The sequence below is a fragment of the Delphinapterus leucas genome, unplaced genomic scaffold (assembly GCF_059928025.1).
Source record: "Delphinapterus leucas isolate spDelLeu-1000000601 "Yukka" unplaced genomic scaffold, BTC_Dleu_Yukka2 spDelLeu_asBTCV2_sq25, whole genome shotgun sequence".
NCBI classification, from domain to species: Eukaryota; Metazoa; Chordata; class Mammalia; order Artiodactyla; family Monodontidae; genus Delphinapterus; species Delphinapterus leucas.
This window is the reverse complement of record NW_028322234.1, coordinates 13,587,026-13,603,849: the sequence shown is the minus strand read 5'-3', so window position 1 is coordinate 13,603,849 and position 16,824 is coordinate 13,587,026. Positions and strand designations below refer to the sequence as shown.

Sequence of the window (16,824 nt, the reverse complement as noted above, 5' to 3'; positions counted from 1 at the left end):
ACCCCCTCGAACCAGGCCCATTTCCTATTGGTTGAACCCTTCCCGATTGCGCGCCCTGCGTTGTTGACTTTCACGTAGACGCCCAGCTACCGGAAGCAGAGAAGAAGCGCCCGAATATGACGTCATCACGAAGCTCATCGGACCAATCAGGTTCAGCAGTGGGACCCTCGGACTCCCAATGGGCTGCTGTCTTGCTGGATGGTTGGCTTTGGGCGGAAGCGGCTTTGAAGCCTGAGAAGAGCGAGATGGGGGTGAAGCTGGAGGTGTTTCGGGTCAGTGAGCAATGGAGCGGTTGCAGGCCTGGGCGCGGGGTCTTCCTGGTTGAGGAGGAGGCTCTGAAAAGGGGGACCTCTGAGAGAGGGCGCTCTGGAGCGAAAGCTCCTGAGATTTGATAGGGACCTTTACGGTTGGAACCCTAGAGAAGGGGGCACAGGGTTCGGGGCTCTGGGAGGGCTCGTGTGAGGAAAGCCTTCTGAGAAGGGTGATCTGGGGAGGGGGTGGGATAATGAGATCTCAAAGAGATGCCTTTACTGTAGTACGAGCTTTTCTGTTCCTGGGGCGACTGTGTGTGTGTGTGTGTGTGTGTGTGTGTGTGTGTGTGTGTGTTTCTTTGAGAGGGAGTCTCCCGGACTCGAAGGGGGCTTTTGGAGGGGGCTCTTGGATTATGGAGGCTAGACTTTAAGGTGTATGGCTTCTGTACCCTTGATGGGAGTTTTGGGGTTCTGGGGGCGTGGGGAAGCACCACTGGTCTCTGTCAGGGGATGGTCCTCTAGGCTCTAAGCAGCCTCTGCACAGTTTGGGGGTGGTGGGGGTGACTCCTGGCTCTTCTTATCTCACCCCTGCCCTTCCAGATGACCATCTACCTCACCTTCCCTGTGGCTATGTTCTGGATTGCCAATCAGGCCGAGTGGTTTGAGGACTATGTCATACAGCGCAAGGTGGGCACAGGTTCATTCCGGGGGTGGGGGAGGTTATGGGGCACCAACCTGATGGGGACCAGTGTCTGCCTCCCCTGAGCCAACCCTGCCCTGGGTGTGGGGCTCTGGAGGCTCCTGGCTTGTGTATCCAGCTGTGACTTTGTCCCTACAGAGGGAGCTGTGGCCCCCTGAGAAGGAAGACAAGGTAAGCAACCTCCTTTTCCTCCCACCGGAGGAGGGAGGAACGTGGGTTCCTGTGGCCATCATGGGACCCTCAGTCATGGACAGGGAACCGAGAATGGAGGGACATGTGATTTCCTTATTGCCCTCTCCCTGAAGGTTGAAGCTAATCCCACTTGGACCTGGGTTATAATTGGCACAGGCTTCCAGTGTAGTCACTGAACTGTGAAGTGGTGGTCTGGGGGATTAAAGGGAGGGGTGCTGAGAAAGAGGTCCAGGCCCTGAGGTGTGTACGCCCCTCCTTCCTTCCCATCCCACTCCCTTACCCAGCGCCAAGAGCTAGAAGAATTCAAAGAAAGGATACGGAAGCAGCGGGAGGAAAAGCTCCTTCGTGCTGCCCAGCAGAGGTCCTGAGGCCTCCAAGTGCCTGAATCCCTGCCTCTCCACCCACAGAATGACACACATACACGGTTCTTCGTTGCTCGTGGAAGTGTTTTATTGTCTGCTTTGGGGGGCCAAGTGGGGCCCAGGATGCCTCAGGCCCTCACGGGGCTTGTGTCTGGGGCTGGGGGCTGCTGTTTCGACGGAAGCTGAGTGCAGTCGGGTCCTGAGGGGTGAGGAGGGGTTGGGGGCTGAGGGTCCCGGCTCGTTTCTGCACTCCATCCTGTGGATGCAGAGGGGTCAGCCAGAGGGCCAAGGGCAGTGCTGGCCGGTGCAGGTGGCAACCGGAGTCCCACCTCCCCCCATCTGCCCCACCATCCCTGAGCTTCTCCACTCCTCAGTTACTCAACATTTAGGGTGGTATTTGGGAGCTGGTGGGTCTTGGGGACGTCCCTGGGATCTTGATCAGAAGCCAAGCTGTGGGTGAGTACGTGTGACATGGACACATGGGTGTCTGGATGTGTCCTGGGCATGAGCTCGCATGCTCTCCACCCTCAAGGTGTCTTCCCAGGAGTGGGTCTATTCTCTCTCGCCTCCTTGAAGTTCTCAGACTTGGGAGCGGGAGCCACAAGTTCTGGCCACAGCTCTGACTTTAACACGCCCCCTGCGACCTTGATCTCTTCCCAGCCCTGTCTGGGCCTTTGTCCTACCTCTGAACTGGGGTATTGGATGGGCCGGGGTCTTGTGCCTGGCAAGTACGCAGGGTGGGTGCTCCTACCAGGTGCTCATCCCCAGGGGCAGATGGTGGACAGGGGTGGGGGTGGGAGGCAGGGTTAGAGGGATCAGTGTGGCTGGTCTCTCCTCAGCCCTGGCAGAACATCACCTACCTTGGGGCCCAGGGGCTGGAAGCCAGGCAAGGCGCTGACTGTCACACGCTGGTCATCCATGCGGCGGCCCTGGGTACTGGCCACCATGTCCATGAGACTGTCCATCTCGGGTGCAGGGCCGCTCTCTGCATGAAGCAGAGGCCGTGGGGAAGAACTCAGCCCGGATGGAGGCCCCCAACCCATCCCTCCACCCCCAATCACATTCTCCAGGAAGCATGCTCACATCTGCCCCCAACCCGCAGGCATCTCTGTCCCCACTTGCCTGCTCACTTTCTCAGACCCTTGCCCACTGGTCCCCCAGATGGGCACTTGCCCCATTCACACCCCCCCATCACGCCCACTTCCGCACACCTCCCTGCCCGCTCTCACGGCCCTGGGAGGCTGGGCCCGGCCCCGCCTGCAGTGAGCAGCGCTGCTCCTCCATCCGGCCGCCCTGCACGTGGCTCAGCAGGTTGAAGAAGCCCTCCTGGTCTGGGGAGGCCGCCTGGGGGGCACACACACTCAGTCCGGCCGGCCCCTCAGCTGGAGGAGCCCTCAACTCCCCTCCTGGCCGGCCAGCTTCCCCCCGACCCCCGGGCCTGCCCTGCCCCTTCTGTGGCTCTCACCATGGTGCCCGCCGATGTGCTGCTCTGCAGAGCTGCTCCAAATGAGACATGAGTCTCCTCAATCCCGGCCCCCGCCCCAGGGGCCACACCAGCAGTGCCATGTCACGTGGTGCTGCCCCAAGGGAGAGGTCCACCGTCCTAGATTGGGGCCTGACGGCGGGGTGGCCCGGGGGCTGGGACACGAGCCAGGGGAACGTCCCCCTGACAGCTCCTGAGTCCCAGCATCCCTCACCTCACAGGGGGTCAGCACTAAGAGCCCTGACCTCTGCCCTGGGGCTGGGTTAGGCACTCGGACCCTCCCGCCCACCAGCACCTTCTTGGGCAGCAACTGGGTCGGGGGTCCCAGGAGACTCACTTGCTAATTAGGTGCCCTACAAACTCATTAGCCTTGTCATTCACGGGTCCTTGAGTTGGTGGTGGGTGGGGCGGGGCCTGCTCACCTTGTCGCAGGAGGCCGAGCCCCCATCCTCCTCTTCCTGGTCCATCATTGTCCCTGCTCCCCTCCCCTGGGTCCTGTCCACCTCTCCACTGGCCTCTGCCCTGGCCCCGTGCCAGAGAAGGCTTTTTAAGAGACTGAGATGTGGCGGGGAGTGGATACCCAGCCCCAAATCCCCAGCTCACGCCCCATCTGCTCCCACCCAAGCTTAAGCTCCATAAAGATGATCCAGATAATCGTTTTTGCAGCGTGAGGCCAGGGCTGCCGTGGGGGGCAGGAGGCAGGGTGACCTGGGTTCGGACATTGTTGGCCCAGCAGGACTCGCTGGGCCCCAGGGACTCTCAGGTGGGGTGCAGCAGTCGGCCAAAGCAGCGCCCCCACAGTGGGGAGCTTGGGCTGGCTTGGTCCCATAGGGAGAGGACAGGGTCATAGGGCAGCCGAGGTGAGGTCTGAAGCTACCCAGCTTGCCCACCGATATCTGCCAGAAAGGCAGTTGCCATCCGCAGGTGGTGGGAGGAGGGGAAGCTGGGCCCGAGGACCCCTGAGGCACCACCGGCTGGCCTCTGTCACCTGGCCACCCTTCCTCTCTACTCACTGTCCCCTGGTCTGGTTGCCCACCCCCTACTCCCAGAACAGGAAGGTCTGGTAGCTCCTGTCTCCCCACCGCCAATGCCAGGTTGGTCTGTCTCCTCTGATCTTTCCCCCCAGCCCCGCCTAGGAACTGGAGGCTAGACTCCTGGGGAGGAAGGTGCCTGCCCCCTCCGCTGAGCAGCTATGGCTCTCCCTCAGTGCCCCAGGAGAGGAGGATGCTGGGAGGATCCCACATGCACCCCACCCCATCCCCAGGATGCCTTTCTGGAAACCAGTTAAAGTTTCTTCTCGGAATACACGGGCCACGCTCTCATCACCTCTGATCAATTGAAAAGCTTGGTCCTCCTCTCCAGGCAGCCCTCCACCATCCGGAGCCCCCATTCACACCCTCTCCATGGCCCCAAGACCCGGATGCCAACGTGATGTCCTGCTCCTCCCCGGACATATTAGTTTCCCAGGCTGCCTTAACAAAGTGTCCCAAACTGGGTAGCTTAGAGCAACAGACGTTTATTGTCATACAGCTCTGGAGGCCGGAAGTACAGAATCGAGGTGTTGGCAGGGCTATACTCCTGTAGCATGGAAGAGAGGGTCTTTCCTTGCCTCTCCCTGGGTTCTTGTGGCTGCCGGCAGTCCTTGGTGTCCCTTGGCTTGTAGCAGCAGGACTTCAGTCTCTGCCTCTGTTGTCACAGATGTCCCCCTTGTGTCCTTCACGTGGCTGTCATAAGACATGGACACCAGTCACGTTGCTTTAGGGATTCACCCTCCTGCAGCACGACCTCATCTTTACTAATTGCACCTGCAGAAACCCTATTTCCAAATAAGGGCACGTTCTAAGGTTCTGGGGGTTAGGACTTCAACACACTTTTCTGTTCTGTGGGCAGCCTTGCGCCCATAACAGCAGAAGACCTTGGTCACCCTCACTGAGTAAAATGAGAGGCGGCAGACCCTACAGAGCCTCACCACCAGGGGACAGGCTGAGAAGCTAGAGGTGGTCCCAGCTTCCTCAGGGTCTCCCAGCTCCCTCCTTTGCCCCTGCAATCTATCCTTCCTCCCAGGAGCTGCAAGGGTCCCCTCCTTCCCCTGCTCAGAACTCTCTCTTGGCCCCCACTGTCCTCAGGAGAAAACCCGAGCACCTTGGGATCATGGGAATGTTCTAAACTTGACTGGTTATGCCGTCCATCATTTAAAAATCTACAAATAACAAATGCTAATGAGGGTGTGGAGAAAAGGGAACCCTCCTACACCATTGATGGGGATGTAAATTGGTGCAGCCACTATGGAAAACAGTGTGGAGGTTCCTCAAAAAACTAAAAAATAGAACTACATTATGATCCAGCAATCCCACTCCTGGGCATATACCCAGACAAAACTATAATTTGAAAAGATACATGAAAAGATATACCCAGTGTTCATTGCAGCATTGTTTACAATAGTCAAGACATGGAAGCAATCTAAATATCCGTTGACAGAGGAATGGATAAAGAAGATGTGGTAAATATATACAATGGAATATTAGTCATGAGAAAGAATGAAACTGCCGTTTGCAGCAACATGGATGGACCTAGAGATTATCATACTAAGTGAAGTAAGTCAGAAAGAGAAAGACAAACACCATATGATATTTTTATGTGGAATCTAAAATATGACACAAATGAACTTATCTACAAAACAAAAACGGACTCACAGACATAGAGAACTGACTTGTGGTTGCCAAGAGGGGAGAATGGGGGATGGATTGGGAGTTTGGGATTAGCAGATGCAAACTATTATACATAGAATGGATAAACAACAAAGTTCTACTGTACAGCACAGGGAACTATATTCAATATCCTGTGATAAACCATATGGAAAAGAATACATACATAGGGACTCCCCTGGTGGCACAGTGGTTAAGAATCTGCCTGCCAATGCAGGGGACACGGGTTTGAGCCCTGCTCCAGGAAGATCCCACATGCCATGGGGCAACTAAGTCCGTGAGCCACAGCTACTGAGCCTGTGCTCTAGAGCCTGCGAGCCACAACTACTGAGCCCATGAGCCACAACTACTGAAGCCAGTATGCCCAGAGCCCTGCTCTGCAACAAGAGGCCACCGCAATGAGAAGCCCGTGCACGGCAATGAAGAGTAGCCCCCCACTCGCTGCAACTAGAGAAAGCCTGCGCGCAGCAAGGAAGACCCAACGCAGCCAAAAATAAATAATTAATTAAAAAAATATATATACACGTATATGTATATTCTCAGAATCACTTTGCTGTACAGCAGAAATTAACATTGTATATCAACTATACGTCAATAAAATAAATTTAACAAAACAAAATTGGTGATGGATACACAACTGTGAATATGCTAAAAGCCATTAAATTGTATGCTCTCAGTGATCAAATTGTATGGTATGTGAATTATATTGCAATAAAACTATGAAAGAAAGAGAGAAAAGGAGAGGATGGGAGGGAGGGGGAGAGAGAAAGAGAAGGTGAGCAAGAAAGAGAAAGAGAAAGAAATAAGGAAAAGGAAAAAGGAAAGAAAACCCCAAACTCCTACATAGAACAGCCATCCTGGTTTGCCCAGGACTGTCCCAGTTTTAGCACTGAAAGTCCTGGGTCCTGTGAACCCCTCAATCCAAGGCAAATCGGGTTAGTCCTACCACGTCCCACAGAGGTCTGGCCTCCGTAGCCCCTCCAACCTCACCTCACTCCAGCCACTCCTCTGAGCTCATCCCTCCCTTCTCTCTGCATGGTTGCTCCCTGATGTCATTCAGGGTTAAGCCTAAAGGCCACACCCATAGGGTACCCCTCTGGCACCACCCTCAATAAAGCGCCCCCCATCGTGGCACTTGTTATCAGGTCACTGCATAACCGATTATTTTCTATCCCCTCCTCCTCCATTCAACTTTAAGTGCTGCCTGGCAGGCTTTCTGGTCTTATTCACTGTGGTCAGTCCCATGCCTGTCCCATGAAAGTGGCAGAGGACCTGGCACCCGGCCGACTCTTAAGAAACATGGCCAAATAAAAGCATGGGTTCGGGACTGAACCAGCCTAGGACTCTGCATTCACACACGTGTGTCACACTTTAAATCCTCATTTAAAGGATGAGGTGCTGCTGAACTGGGCCCTTTGCATGACAAGGTGTCAGCCCTTTGCTGGTGCACAGCAGGGGCAGGCCCTGAAATTTCTAGTCGAGCGTGAATTGAGGTGTGTGTGTGTGTGTGTGTGTGTGTGAGAGAGAGAGAGAAAGAGAGAGAGAGAGAGAGTACGCAAGCCGTTGAGCATGCCACTGAATCCACGTGCGTATCAGCAAGGCCATGACCAGCATACCTCCCGGGACAGACTCGTGTTTTAGATTGCAATAGGCCTACTCATCACGTGGCCTTGGACAAGGGTCCGGCCCAGCCCCTGTTTCATTGTCTATCCCGCATCTCCCGTCAGGGTCTCTGGCAGGATCGACTGAGAACCTGGCACGGGTCCCTAGCACACAGTAGGTACAGGCTTAGCTTCAACCATCCCTCCAGGCCTCCTCCTCAGTTTATCAAGTGTTGCCTAAGCCCGCTGCTGCTGCTAAACTCGGGTACATTAGATAAGTGGGGCACGGGTTTGTGGCCCCGCGGCTCCGGGTGAGCACACAGTATCTTTCAGACAAAGAGAAACTTCGGGCAGGGTGGAGCTGTGCCTGGGGAAGATGAAGAGGTTATTACTGCCTTGCGATCCCACTTTCTCGCTGCACACAAGCTAGGGAAGTGTGTCTGAGCTCACGTCTGTGAGTGCGTCGTCCGGCGACTTGATGCGCGTCTGCGTGGACTCATTCGCGGGTCGGCTCCACACTGAACCCAGCATCCTCTCTGAAAACCGACGGCGGGGCGGGGCCAGGTGCGCAGGGGGCGGGAGCCAGGCCCCGCGGGGCGGAGTCCACGTGGATGACGTTCAGGGCCACGCCCCCACCTTGGGACAGACCCGGAAGCGGCGGCGCCCCTAGGGGAAGATGGCGCCCTCGGGGCTGAAGGCGGTGGTGGGGGAGAGTGAGTGCCGCCCCCTGGGGGCGGGGGGCCGGGTGCGCACGGACTCTGGGACCCAGGCGGCGGGGAGTTGGGGGCCTGGCTGGGCGTCGAGCACCTGACGCTCGAGGGGGCGGACGGGGACTTGGCCTCAGCTGGATGTCCCGTTTCTCCCTTGAGGGAGCGGAACAAAGTTGGGAGACAGAACTCCGGGGACCTAAAGGAATCAGACTAAGGGTGGCGTAGACAGGCGCTGGGCAGGGACTCCTGGGCCCCCTAGGGTGCCAGCGGGGGGAGGGCACAGCTGGACATCCAGACTCCCGGATCTCAGCCGGGCAAAGTCCGGCGAGCTGGACTCTTGGGGCCCCTGGTGCGGACGGGGTCCGGGCCTGGGTGCGCTGGTCAGCGACCCCAGGTGGTGAGAGTGCTCAGGCGACGCGTCCGGACCCCTATCCAGGTCCATGGGTGGGGGACGCCTTCCTCCTTGCCCGGTCGCTAAGAGCCCAATGCAGCTAGAGGACCCAGGCATCCAGGCCCCGCAGGCTGGGTTCTTGGGGGAGGGGTGGAGGTCGCCCCCTCCCCCACCTCCGGTAGTTCCGGCCTCAGCGGCTCCTTCCGCCCTGGCCGTCATGATAACTGTGGACACGACACTCTTGCCGGGCGGGGCTGCCTATCCACTCCCTCCACTAGGCAGGGACCAGTGTGGCTCAAACCCCCAAAACCCCAACTGAAAAAGGAGTCTCCTACATAGGAGTTAATGGGGAGATAGGAGAATCGCTGATTCCATTATACAGATGAGGAAACTGAGGCTGGATGTTGGGTAATGGGATGACCACAGCCAGGCATGCTTCAGACCAGGGATCCAGGGGTCCTGTGTTCTGGTCCAGGGGAAACTGATGGAGGTCGAATGAGGGTGTGGCTGAAATATACAGGCCAGGAGTACTTGAGTAGCAGATAGGGAGGCTGAGAGCCCAGCTCTGGAGGCAGGTAGACCTGTTATGTGAGTCTTGGCTTTCTAGTTATTCGTTTATCTAAAGCATAGTTATCCAGTGGCTACTTATGCCTCAGGCACTCGCCACTTAAGTGCGAGGGTGCTTATGCAACTTACTTCTCTTCCCTGAACCTCAGTGGCCCTGTCTATAAATTGGGGGTGACTAGGAGCTACCTCACAGGACTGGGGGGAGGAATAAACGTGAGTTCAGATGGAGGTCCAGCCCGGGACCCAGAAGGTTTGGGGGCACGGTGGGGCCAGAGGACCTGGCATCCTGAGCCTGTCCCTCACTTCCCCGCAGAAATTTTGAGCGGAGTCATTCGGAGCGTCAAGAAGGATGGGGAGTGGAAGGTAGGGGTGAGACAGAATGCCTTGTCCAAACCCATGTGGGGGGCCCTGAATGTGGGACTCCCTCCAACTCCTTAAGGAGGTTGCTGGTCCACAGAGGTGGGGTAAGGTGGGCCAGTCTGGGATGCGGTGGGTTGGGGATGGGGTCCTGGGTCCTCATGTTCAACCAGCTCTTGAAGCTGTCAGGCCTGCCCACTGCCCCAGCCCCTCCTCAGGGACAGGTTCAGCCTCTCCCACCCTCTTGTCTGTCCGCCGGTCCATCTGTCCATCCATCTGGACAGGTGCTCATCATGGACCACCCGAGTATGCGCATCTTGTCGTCCTGCTGCAAGATGTCAGACATCCTGGCTGAGGGCATCACCAGTGAGTGGACACTCCCACCCCATGCTGCCCAGATGGGACCTGAGTGTGGGATCCCCTCAAATTCTCCAGAACTCCCAAATATGCAGCTTACTGCACAGACAGCCCTGATTTGGGAGCCCATGGCTGTGCAGCCCCTGTATGTGGAACCCCATGTAGGACTCTCAGTGCGTGACGTCCAGAATGGATAACTTTCTATGGGCGATCCCCAAGGGGTATGACTATGTGACCCCCGAATGTGCAGGACCCTGCCCATGTAGCTCTTAGCCGTGTGACCCATGGGTGTGCACCTCCTGCTTTGGACCCTTAGGGAGTGCAGTCCCCCTGCTTCACTCCAGGATCTGACCCTCCTTCCCAAGTGTCCAGCTCCCTGAGTCAGAGACTCCCCATGTGCCCTGGCCCCACTGCCATCATGTGCCCCTTCCTCTGTTCCTACTAGTTGTGGAGGACATCAACAAACGGCGAGAACCCATCCCCAGTCTGGAGGCCATTTATCTGCTGAGCCCCACGGAGAAGGTGCCTATGTGGGCGGGTGTGTGCGCGCATGTCTGCAGTGTATGGGGGACAGGCAGCTGGCTGGAGGCTGGGGCAGGGGATGGTCAGTCTAGGGGCCATGCCTGGAGAGTGATCCGCATTCCTCAGTCGGTGCAGGCCCTGATCGCAGACTTCCAGGGGACCCCGACCTTCACCTACAAAGCGGCACACATCTTCTTCACCGACAGTGAGTGAGGAGAGCCAGTGGGGTGGGGGTCAGGGCGAGGGGTGTGTGGGCTGCCCTGGCCTGATGCCCCCTCTTGCCCACCCCAGCCTGCCCCGAGCCCCTGTTCTGTGAGCTGGGCCGCTCCCGGCTGGCGAAGGTGGTGAAGACGCTGAAAGAGATCCACCTTGCCTTCCTCCCGTACGAGGCTCAGGTACAGCCCAGCCTAGTCCTGGGAAGGGGTGGGGGTCTGTCACCAAAGCCAAGAAACGTCCCAGGTTCCCTCAGAAACAGGCACCGATACAAGTAAAGGGGACACTGAATCAGAAAGCAAAGGAGCCAACACCGGGCGGAATGAGCTCCTAGCGCTGTGGCACCCGGAGTACTGTCCCACTGGGTAACGGCAGGGGGCAGCATAGAGCTCACCTCAGCGTCGTCCCAAGTTGGAGGGGACTGAGGTATTTCTCCACCTCCTTCTCTAGACAGGAGTTGGGGGCTGCCCCAGGCCTGCCTCCTAGATGGCAGAGCAGGCTCCAGAGACCAGAGGAAGCCCCAGGGAGTGGCAGATGGCGGCTGCTGGAGTTGGGCAAGGCTACATCTCCAGCGGCGGCTCTGTGCCCTCCCAGGTGTTCTCCTTGGATGCCCCGCACAGCACCTACAATCTCTACTGCCCCTTCCGTGCCAGCGAGCGGGCACGGCAGCTCGAAGCGTTGGCCCAGCAGATCGCCACCCTGTGCGCCACACTGCAAGAGTACCCGGCCATCCGCTACCACAAGTGGGAACCCCACCTGGATGCCACCCTCTGACCTTGACCCCATCCTGTTTCCAACCCCAGCCCCAGTCCTCACCCTGGTCCCTAACCCCATCCCCGACCCCCAGTCTGCGCCTGGCCCTCCCCAACCCCACGCCCTGAGCCCCCCCCCCACATCTGCCCACCCCATCCCCAGGGGCCCAGAGGACACGGCCCAGCTGGCCCACGCAGTCCTAGCCAAGCTGAACGCCTTCAAGGCAGACACTCCCAGTCTGGGCGAGGTGAGGGGGCTTTCTGGGGAGGTGGGGGGAGGGCCCAGCCAGGGTCAGGGTCAATGTCCTCATCCCTGCCCACCCCCTCCACCCCAGGGCCCTGAGAAAAGTCGCTCACAGCTACTCATCATGGACCGGGCGGCCGACCCCGTGTCCCCACTGTTGCACGAGCTCACCTTCCAGGCCATGGCCTATGACCTGCTGGACATCGAGCAGGACACGTACAGGTGGGTGGACCCCGGGACTTGCCGTCTGCCATCACTGCGGACCTGGGTCCTCAGCCAGTGCGCCCGACGCTCATGTCTCCCGCTCCCCCAGGTATGAGACCACGGGGCTCAGCGAGGCCCGGGAGAAGGCCGTGCTGCTGGACGAGGACGATGACCTGTGGGTGGACCTGCGGCACATGCACATCGCAGATGTGTCCAAGTACGGGCACGTGGTGGGCGCCGGGGGTATGGGCCCTTCCGCACGCGGTCCCCACCCCCTCCCACCCCTCTGTGGACCGGGTACATGGCCTCCCGCTGTGGGTGAGCGCTCCCCCACGAGCCATACCCCTCCGCTGGCCTCCCCGGTGCGTCCCCAGTGTGGGCTCGCACTTGGCCTGTGTCTCCTGGCTCCCATCCCCTGGCCGTGCAATGCCCCCCAACTCTGCCGTCAAACTACGGTCTTGGCACCCGTCCCCATCCTGCCCCCTGCCCACTCTCACTGCCAGGAAGGTCACGGAGCTCCTGAAGACATTCTGTGAGAGCAAGAGGCTGACCACAGACAAGGTAGGGTGTGGGCCTGTGTCAGGGTGGGCAGCTTGGGAGGAACGCCCCTCCCCCCCAAAGATGGGGGCGGGGCCTCAGTCTGGATCCCTAGCCTGCAGCAGGCGCCTCCGGTAGGCAGGGCCTGGCTCACGCTCCTTCCTGTCCCCAGGCCAACATCAAAGACCTGTCCCACATCCTGAAAAAGTTGCCACAGTACCAGAAGGAGCTGAACAAGGTGAGCGGGGGTGGGGAACCTGCCCCCCTCCAACTGCCACCCCGTCTCCACCCTGGCTCACCTCTGTTACCCCAATTCCCACCTCTGCCCCTCAGTATTCTACGCACCTGCATTTAGCCGATGACTGCATGAAGCACTTCAAGGGCTGTGTGGAGAAGCTGTGCAGTGTGGAGCAGGTAGGGTGAGCCCAGGGCAGGGGTGGGGTCTGTGGAGGGGAGGCTGGGCGTGGGGGGCGGGGTCTGTGGGGAGGCGGGGCCTGTGAGGGAGGCGGGGCCTGTGAAGGGGCGTTTTCTGGGGTAGAGTATGGCTTGTGGGGGTGCCAGGCCCGTGGAAAGGTAGGATCAGGGTAAGGGGCGGGGCCTATGGAGAGGTGTGGCCTGTGTGAGGGGTGGGGCCCGTGGGGAAGAGGCTGGGGCTGCGAGGGGGTGGAGCCTATGGAGAGGACGGGCGTGTGCGAGGGGTGGGGCCTCTCTGCGAACACGTGTAGAACCTTCAGAGACCTGGTGGTCAGATGAAATGAAGCCCAAAGGTCTTGCCGAGCCCCCTGGGATGGTCCTGCCCCGCCCCGTCACCCCACATAGTGGCTGACCCCCATGCCCCACAGGACTTAGCCATGGGCTCTGACGCAGAGGGCGAGAAGATCAAGGACGCCATGAAGCTGATCGTGCCAGTGCTTCTGGACGCCGCAGTGCCAGCCTACGACAAGATCCGGGTTCTATTGCTCTACATTCTTCTACGGAATGGTGGGTAGGGGGCAAGGGGGGGCCTTGGTATACCGCCACTCACCGCAGTCTCCAGTGATCCTGGGACTCTCTAAACCCCACAGTTGCCCTGCCCTCGGGATGCCCCCAAACCCCACAGATACCCCTGTGGACCCTGGGCCTCCTTCCATTGGCCTCCGTTGGCATGGAGAGCCTGCAAATCTATGACGTCTCCAAATTTGGCCCCCTCAACTGATTCCAGAGGATCCCCCAGTCTACTACCCCCTCTGGGATTTGCATCCAGAATTCTAACATCAGGAACCCCCCCGCGCCAGCCTGGGTGGCTCCCCTGGTCCCGAGGGTCTCTGAACTGTAGGCTGCTCCTGTCATGGTTCTGGCACCTCCTCACCCCACCGCAAGCCCCTCAACCCAGAAGTGTGCATGGCCACCTCTGTCCCCCCACCCTCCCCTCCCCCGGAACCCCGTGAGCATCCCATCCACGTCAGCGCGCCCATCGGCCTCCTCCAGGTGTGAGCGAGGAGAACCTGGCCAAGCTGATCCAGCACGCCAACGTGCAGGCGCACAGCAGCCTCATCCAGAACCTGGAGCAGCTGGGGGGCACGGTCACCAACCCCGGGGTATGCTGGGTCAGAGACTGCGGGGGGAGGCGGATATGGGGGTGGGGCCGCCTGGGGAGCGGGCACTGAGTCAGAGGGCAGTGACCAGGGCAGGGATACGCAGGGCATGATGTGGTTCTTGGAGGACAGGAGGCTTGAGTGGGGTCTGGGGACCGGGGGGCACCAGGGCTGTCCCCAGCCTCGGTGGTCATAGGAGAAACAGTGCGGGCAAGGCATAGTCAGAGCCCCAGTCCATGTGGTCCGAGTCCCGGGGGCGGATAGCCGGGTCACCAGCATGGAGCACACAGTTGACCCTGGGCTCCCAGAGGTCTGAGGGCCACCGACCTGGGCGGGACACACATGGCAGCTTCCTGTGCTCCGATCTCCACACATTCCGCTTCCCCTGACCCTGCCTCCGCCTCTGGCCACGCGCATCTCTCATGTTCTCCCCTTGCCGGTTGGTCCTCCGTCTCTCTCCCAGGCGCCCATCTGTCGCCCTGTCCACCACTTCTCAGTTCCCTTGCTTCTGTGTCCTCCCACATCTGTCTCCATCTTTCTCTCTTAGTCCTGATCTTTCTGTTTGCCGCATCTTTGTCTCACTGCCTCTGTATTTCTTCCTCCCTCTCTCATTTTCCCTTACTCGCTCTCTCTGCGTCTCTCTCTCTCTCTCTGTCTCCCTCCCTCCTTCTATCTTTCTCTCTGGTTCTCTGTCCCCTTTCTCCATCTTTGTCTGCAACCTTCCCAAGTCCGACAAGCCCCCAGCCCCATTTATGACCCGCTTCCTTCTCCCTGATTCCCCCACTGACCCCGGCCCGCCCCGCCTGTAGGGCTGTGGGACCACAAGCCGGCTGGAGCGGAGGGAGCGCTCAGAGCCCACCTATCAGCTGTCCCGCTGGACCCCGATCATCAAGGATGTGATGGAGGTACCGCTGCTGGGGGGTTGGGGCCTGACCCCCACCCCCTGCCCCTATCCAGGCAACGCTCAGCCCTCTTCCTGATCACCGTCCTAAGCCCCCAGGCTTAAGGGGAAATCCTTCATTATGGGCATCCCTGTGGCATCCGATTTGCGCTGTCATGGGGGCAATCCCAAGCCCACACTGGAGGAAGTGGGGTGTCAGAGGGGTCCCTCATAGGGGAGCTTCATTTCCTCTCCACCTGCTGGTCCCCTCCTCTGTCCCCCTCTATTCGCCCCTGCCCCCCAGAAAGCCCCCTGGGTCCCCCTTTGTCCTCCCCATGCCAGTCCCTGCCCATTCTGGGAACCAAAAGTAGCAGCAACACAAAGGACCAGGCCAGGGACCTGGTTTCCTGGCTTCCTGCCGTCTGTGTGGAGTCCGGGCACCTCCGCCTGCTTGGAGACCAGTGACCTTGGCCCCCGTATCCCCATGGACTCTGCATGCTGAGACTCCTGGGTACCTGAGGGGCAGGGAGCTCAGGATCCTGGGTTCCCAAGGGTCTGTGGGTCCACACTTCTGGGTCCCTGAGGAGCTGAGGAGGAGCAGGGTCCTTAAGAAGTTAGGGGCCCAGAGTCCTGGATCGCCAAGGGGCTGGAGACACAGATGGTAGCTCCTGTCTGCCAGGATCTTGGCCCATGAACACACCCTATGGAGGGGGCTCCAGGCCGTGCGCCCCGTCGCCCGGGCCCCTCTCTTCAGCCTCCTCCTCTGGCCCCAGGATGCCGTGGAGGACCGGCTGGACCAGAAGCTGTGGCCCTTTGTGTCTGACCCTGCACCCATGCCCAGCTCCCAGGCTGCTGTCAGGTGAGGCCCAGGGATGCCCCCGCCCCAGCTGTGCCCAGGCCTGTGGGAGGTGAGGCTTGGGTATGGGGGTGGCGGTCTGCTGTTGAGACTGACCTTTCCCTGTCTTCCCCGGACAGCGCCCGCTTCGGCCACTGGCACAAGAACAAGACGGGCGTGGAGGCACGGGCAGGGCCCCGGCTTATCGTCTACATCATGGGCGGCGTGGCCATGTCAGAGATGCGGGCCGCCTATGAGGTGACCAGGGCCACTGATGGCAAGTGGGAGGTACTTATTGGTGAGTGGCCAGGACTGGGACCCCTTGGCTGGTGTGGGGTCGAGAGCCTGCCCCTGTGTGTGTGGGTCCCTGGGGGACTGACAGCTGCATGCCTTCTGGGTGCCCAAAGCCTAGAGCCTCCACAGGGCCTGGGTGAGAGGATACCGGATACCTGAGGGGCTAGGGCTTGGCTTCCCAGGGAAGGGGTCACCTAGGAGTGGACCCCTCTCTCTCCGAGGGGTGAGCCTTCTGAGGCCTTAGGGTCAGGGCCTGGTTTCCCGAGCACCCCACCTGGGGGGTGTCAGGGTCCGAGGCCACTCCCCCAACCCCATCCTCCTGCCCAGGCTCCTCACACATCCTCACCCCGACCCGCTTCCTGGATGACCTCAAGACGCTGGACCAGAAGCTGGAGGACATTTCCCTGCCCTGACCCTCCCGCCCCTGCCTGACCTGCCCCCTGCCCTTTTCAGAGAAATAAACTCCCATGTTTCTGCCAGCTGGCACCCACCTCACTTTCTTTCCATGGGAGCTAGACGAGGACTGCCACCCTTGGGTCCCATTCCCTGACCTGTGCCTCAGGCCCCACCCCATCCTGTTGTCCTTCCAGAGGGCATCCCAAGCTCTAATTTGAATATTGGCTCCAAGATCTACCAGCTGCTAGGTTTTGGCCAACTTCTTGGGTCCCCCTTCCAAAAACACGGGGGCCAATGACAGCAGTGGCTTTACAGAGGAGGTGAAATGGCGCCGAAAGCTGACGGCACCGGAAAATGACAGCAGCTGCCCCTCTACTGGTACTAGGGTTATCTCGGCTGCTCCGATGGGACCATCAGCAGTAGTGTTAACAAGCAGAATGGGCCCTGTATCCCAGCACCCTCAGCCCTTCAGGAACTGTCTCAGTGGGGCCTGGGGCCACACAAGGCCAGGGGTCTTCTCAGGCTCCTAGGATCAGAATCTGCATTTGTGTGAGGAACACAGCAAACAATGCCCAGTTCCCACCCCAGAGAGAACTCTCCCTGCTTATCCTCCTCCCCGCCCCCACTTTCTTCAGGCTGTTCACAGGGGCTCCTAACTGCAGGACTTATCAGACCCTTCATTGGGTGTGTTAGTTTG

The 16,824-nt window shown here is 59.4% G+C and overlaps 3 protein-coding genes across 3 annotated transcripts; 2 read left to right on the top strand and 1 right to left on the bottom strand.

Annotated features, from left to right (window-relative positions):
* The first annotated feature begins 176 nt into the window (after window positions 1–176).
* PET100 (PET100 cytochrome c oxidase chaperone) lies at window positions 177–1,587 on the top strand. Its single transcript, XM_022557521.3, has 4 exons — window positions 177–272; window positions 852–938; window positions 1,090–1,122; window positions 1,428–1,587. The coding sequence occupies exons 1-4, from the start codon at window positions 246–248 to the stop codon at window positions 1,509–1,511; spliced, it is 231 nt and encodes a 76-aa protein (XP_022413229.1). The 5' UTR covers window positions 177–245; the 3' UTR covers window positions 1,512–1,587.
* PCP2 (Purkinje cell protein 2) lies at window positions 1,581–3,473 on the bottom strand. Its single transcript, XM_089905533.1, has 4 exons — window positions 3,411–3,473; window positions 2,717–2,849; window positions 2,366–2,490; window positions 1,581–1,761 (listed from the first exon to the last, which is right to left on the bottom strand). Exons 1-4 carry the CDS (start codon window positions 3,456–3,458, stop codon window positions 1,642–1,644), a joined length of 426 nt encoding a protein of 141 aa, XP_089761659.1. The 5' UTR covers window positions 3,459–3,473; the 3' UTR covers window positions 1,581–1,641.
* A 4,441-nt stretch (window positions 3,474–7,914) lies between these two features.
* Window positions 7,915–16,210, top strand: STXBP2 (syntaxin binding protein 2). Its single transcript, XM_022557427.3, has 19 exons — window positions 7,915–8,007; window positions 9,276–9,325; window positions 9,604–9,685; window positions 10,122–10,198; window positions 10,325–10,403; window positions 10,490–10,593; window positions 11,006–11,154; window positions 11,327–11,411; window positions 11,499–11,629; window positions 11,721–11,828; window positions 12,115–12,172; window positions 12,321–12,386; window positions 12,482–12,562; window positions 12,991–13,129; window positions 13,616–13,725; window positions 14,532–14,627; window positions 15,376–15,461; window positions 15,578–15,735; window positions 16,059–16,210. The coding sequence occupies exons 1-19, from the start codon at window positions 7,971–7,973 to the stop codon at window positions 16,142–16,144; spliced, it is 1,782 nt and encodes a 593-aa protein (XP_022413135.1). The 5' UTR covers window positions 7,915–7,970; the 3' UTR covers window positions 16,145–16,210.
* Window positions 16,211–16,824: the final 614 nt, after the last annotated feature.

Bases quoted from the DNA above. Each gene is read 5' to 3' on its own strand.
- PET100 (XM_022557521.3), top strand. From the start codon at position 246: ATGGGGGTGAAGCTGGAGGTGTTTCGG. The intron at 273-851 runs GTCAGTGAGCAA...CTGCCCTTCCAG, and splicing joins TGAAGCTGGAGGTGTTTCGG to ATGACCATCTACCTCACCTT. The intron at 1,123-1,427 runs GTAAGCAACCTC...TCCCTTACCCAG, and splicing joins CCCCTGAGAAGGAAGACAAG to CGCCAAGAGCTAGAAGAATT.
- PCP2 (XM_089905533.1), bottom strand. From the start codon at position 3,458: ATGATGGACCAGGAAGAGGAGGATGGGGGCTCGGCCTCCTGCGACAAG. The intron at 2,850-3,410 runs GTGAGCAGGCCC...TGTGCCCCCCAG, and splicing joins GCTCGGCCTCCTGCGACAAG to GCGGCCTCCCCAGACCAGGA. The intron at 2,491-2,716 runs GTGTGCGGAAGT...TGCTTCATGCAG, and splicing joins CCGTGAGAGCGGGCAGGGAG to AGAGCGGCCCTGCACCCGAG.
- STXBP2 (XM_022557427.3), top strand. From the start codon at position 7,971: ATGGCGCCCTCGGGGCTGAAGGCGGTGGTGGGGGAGA. The intron at 8,008-9,275 runs GTGAGTGCCGCC...ACTTCCCCGCAG, and splicing joins GAAGGCGGTGGTGGGGGAGA to AAATTTTGAGCGGAGTCATT. The intron at 11,412-11,498 runs GTGAGGGGGCTT...CCTCCACCCCAG, and splicing joins ACACTCCCAGTCTGGGCGAG to GGCCCTGAGAAAAGTCGCTC.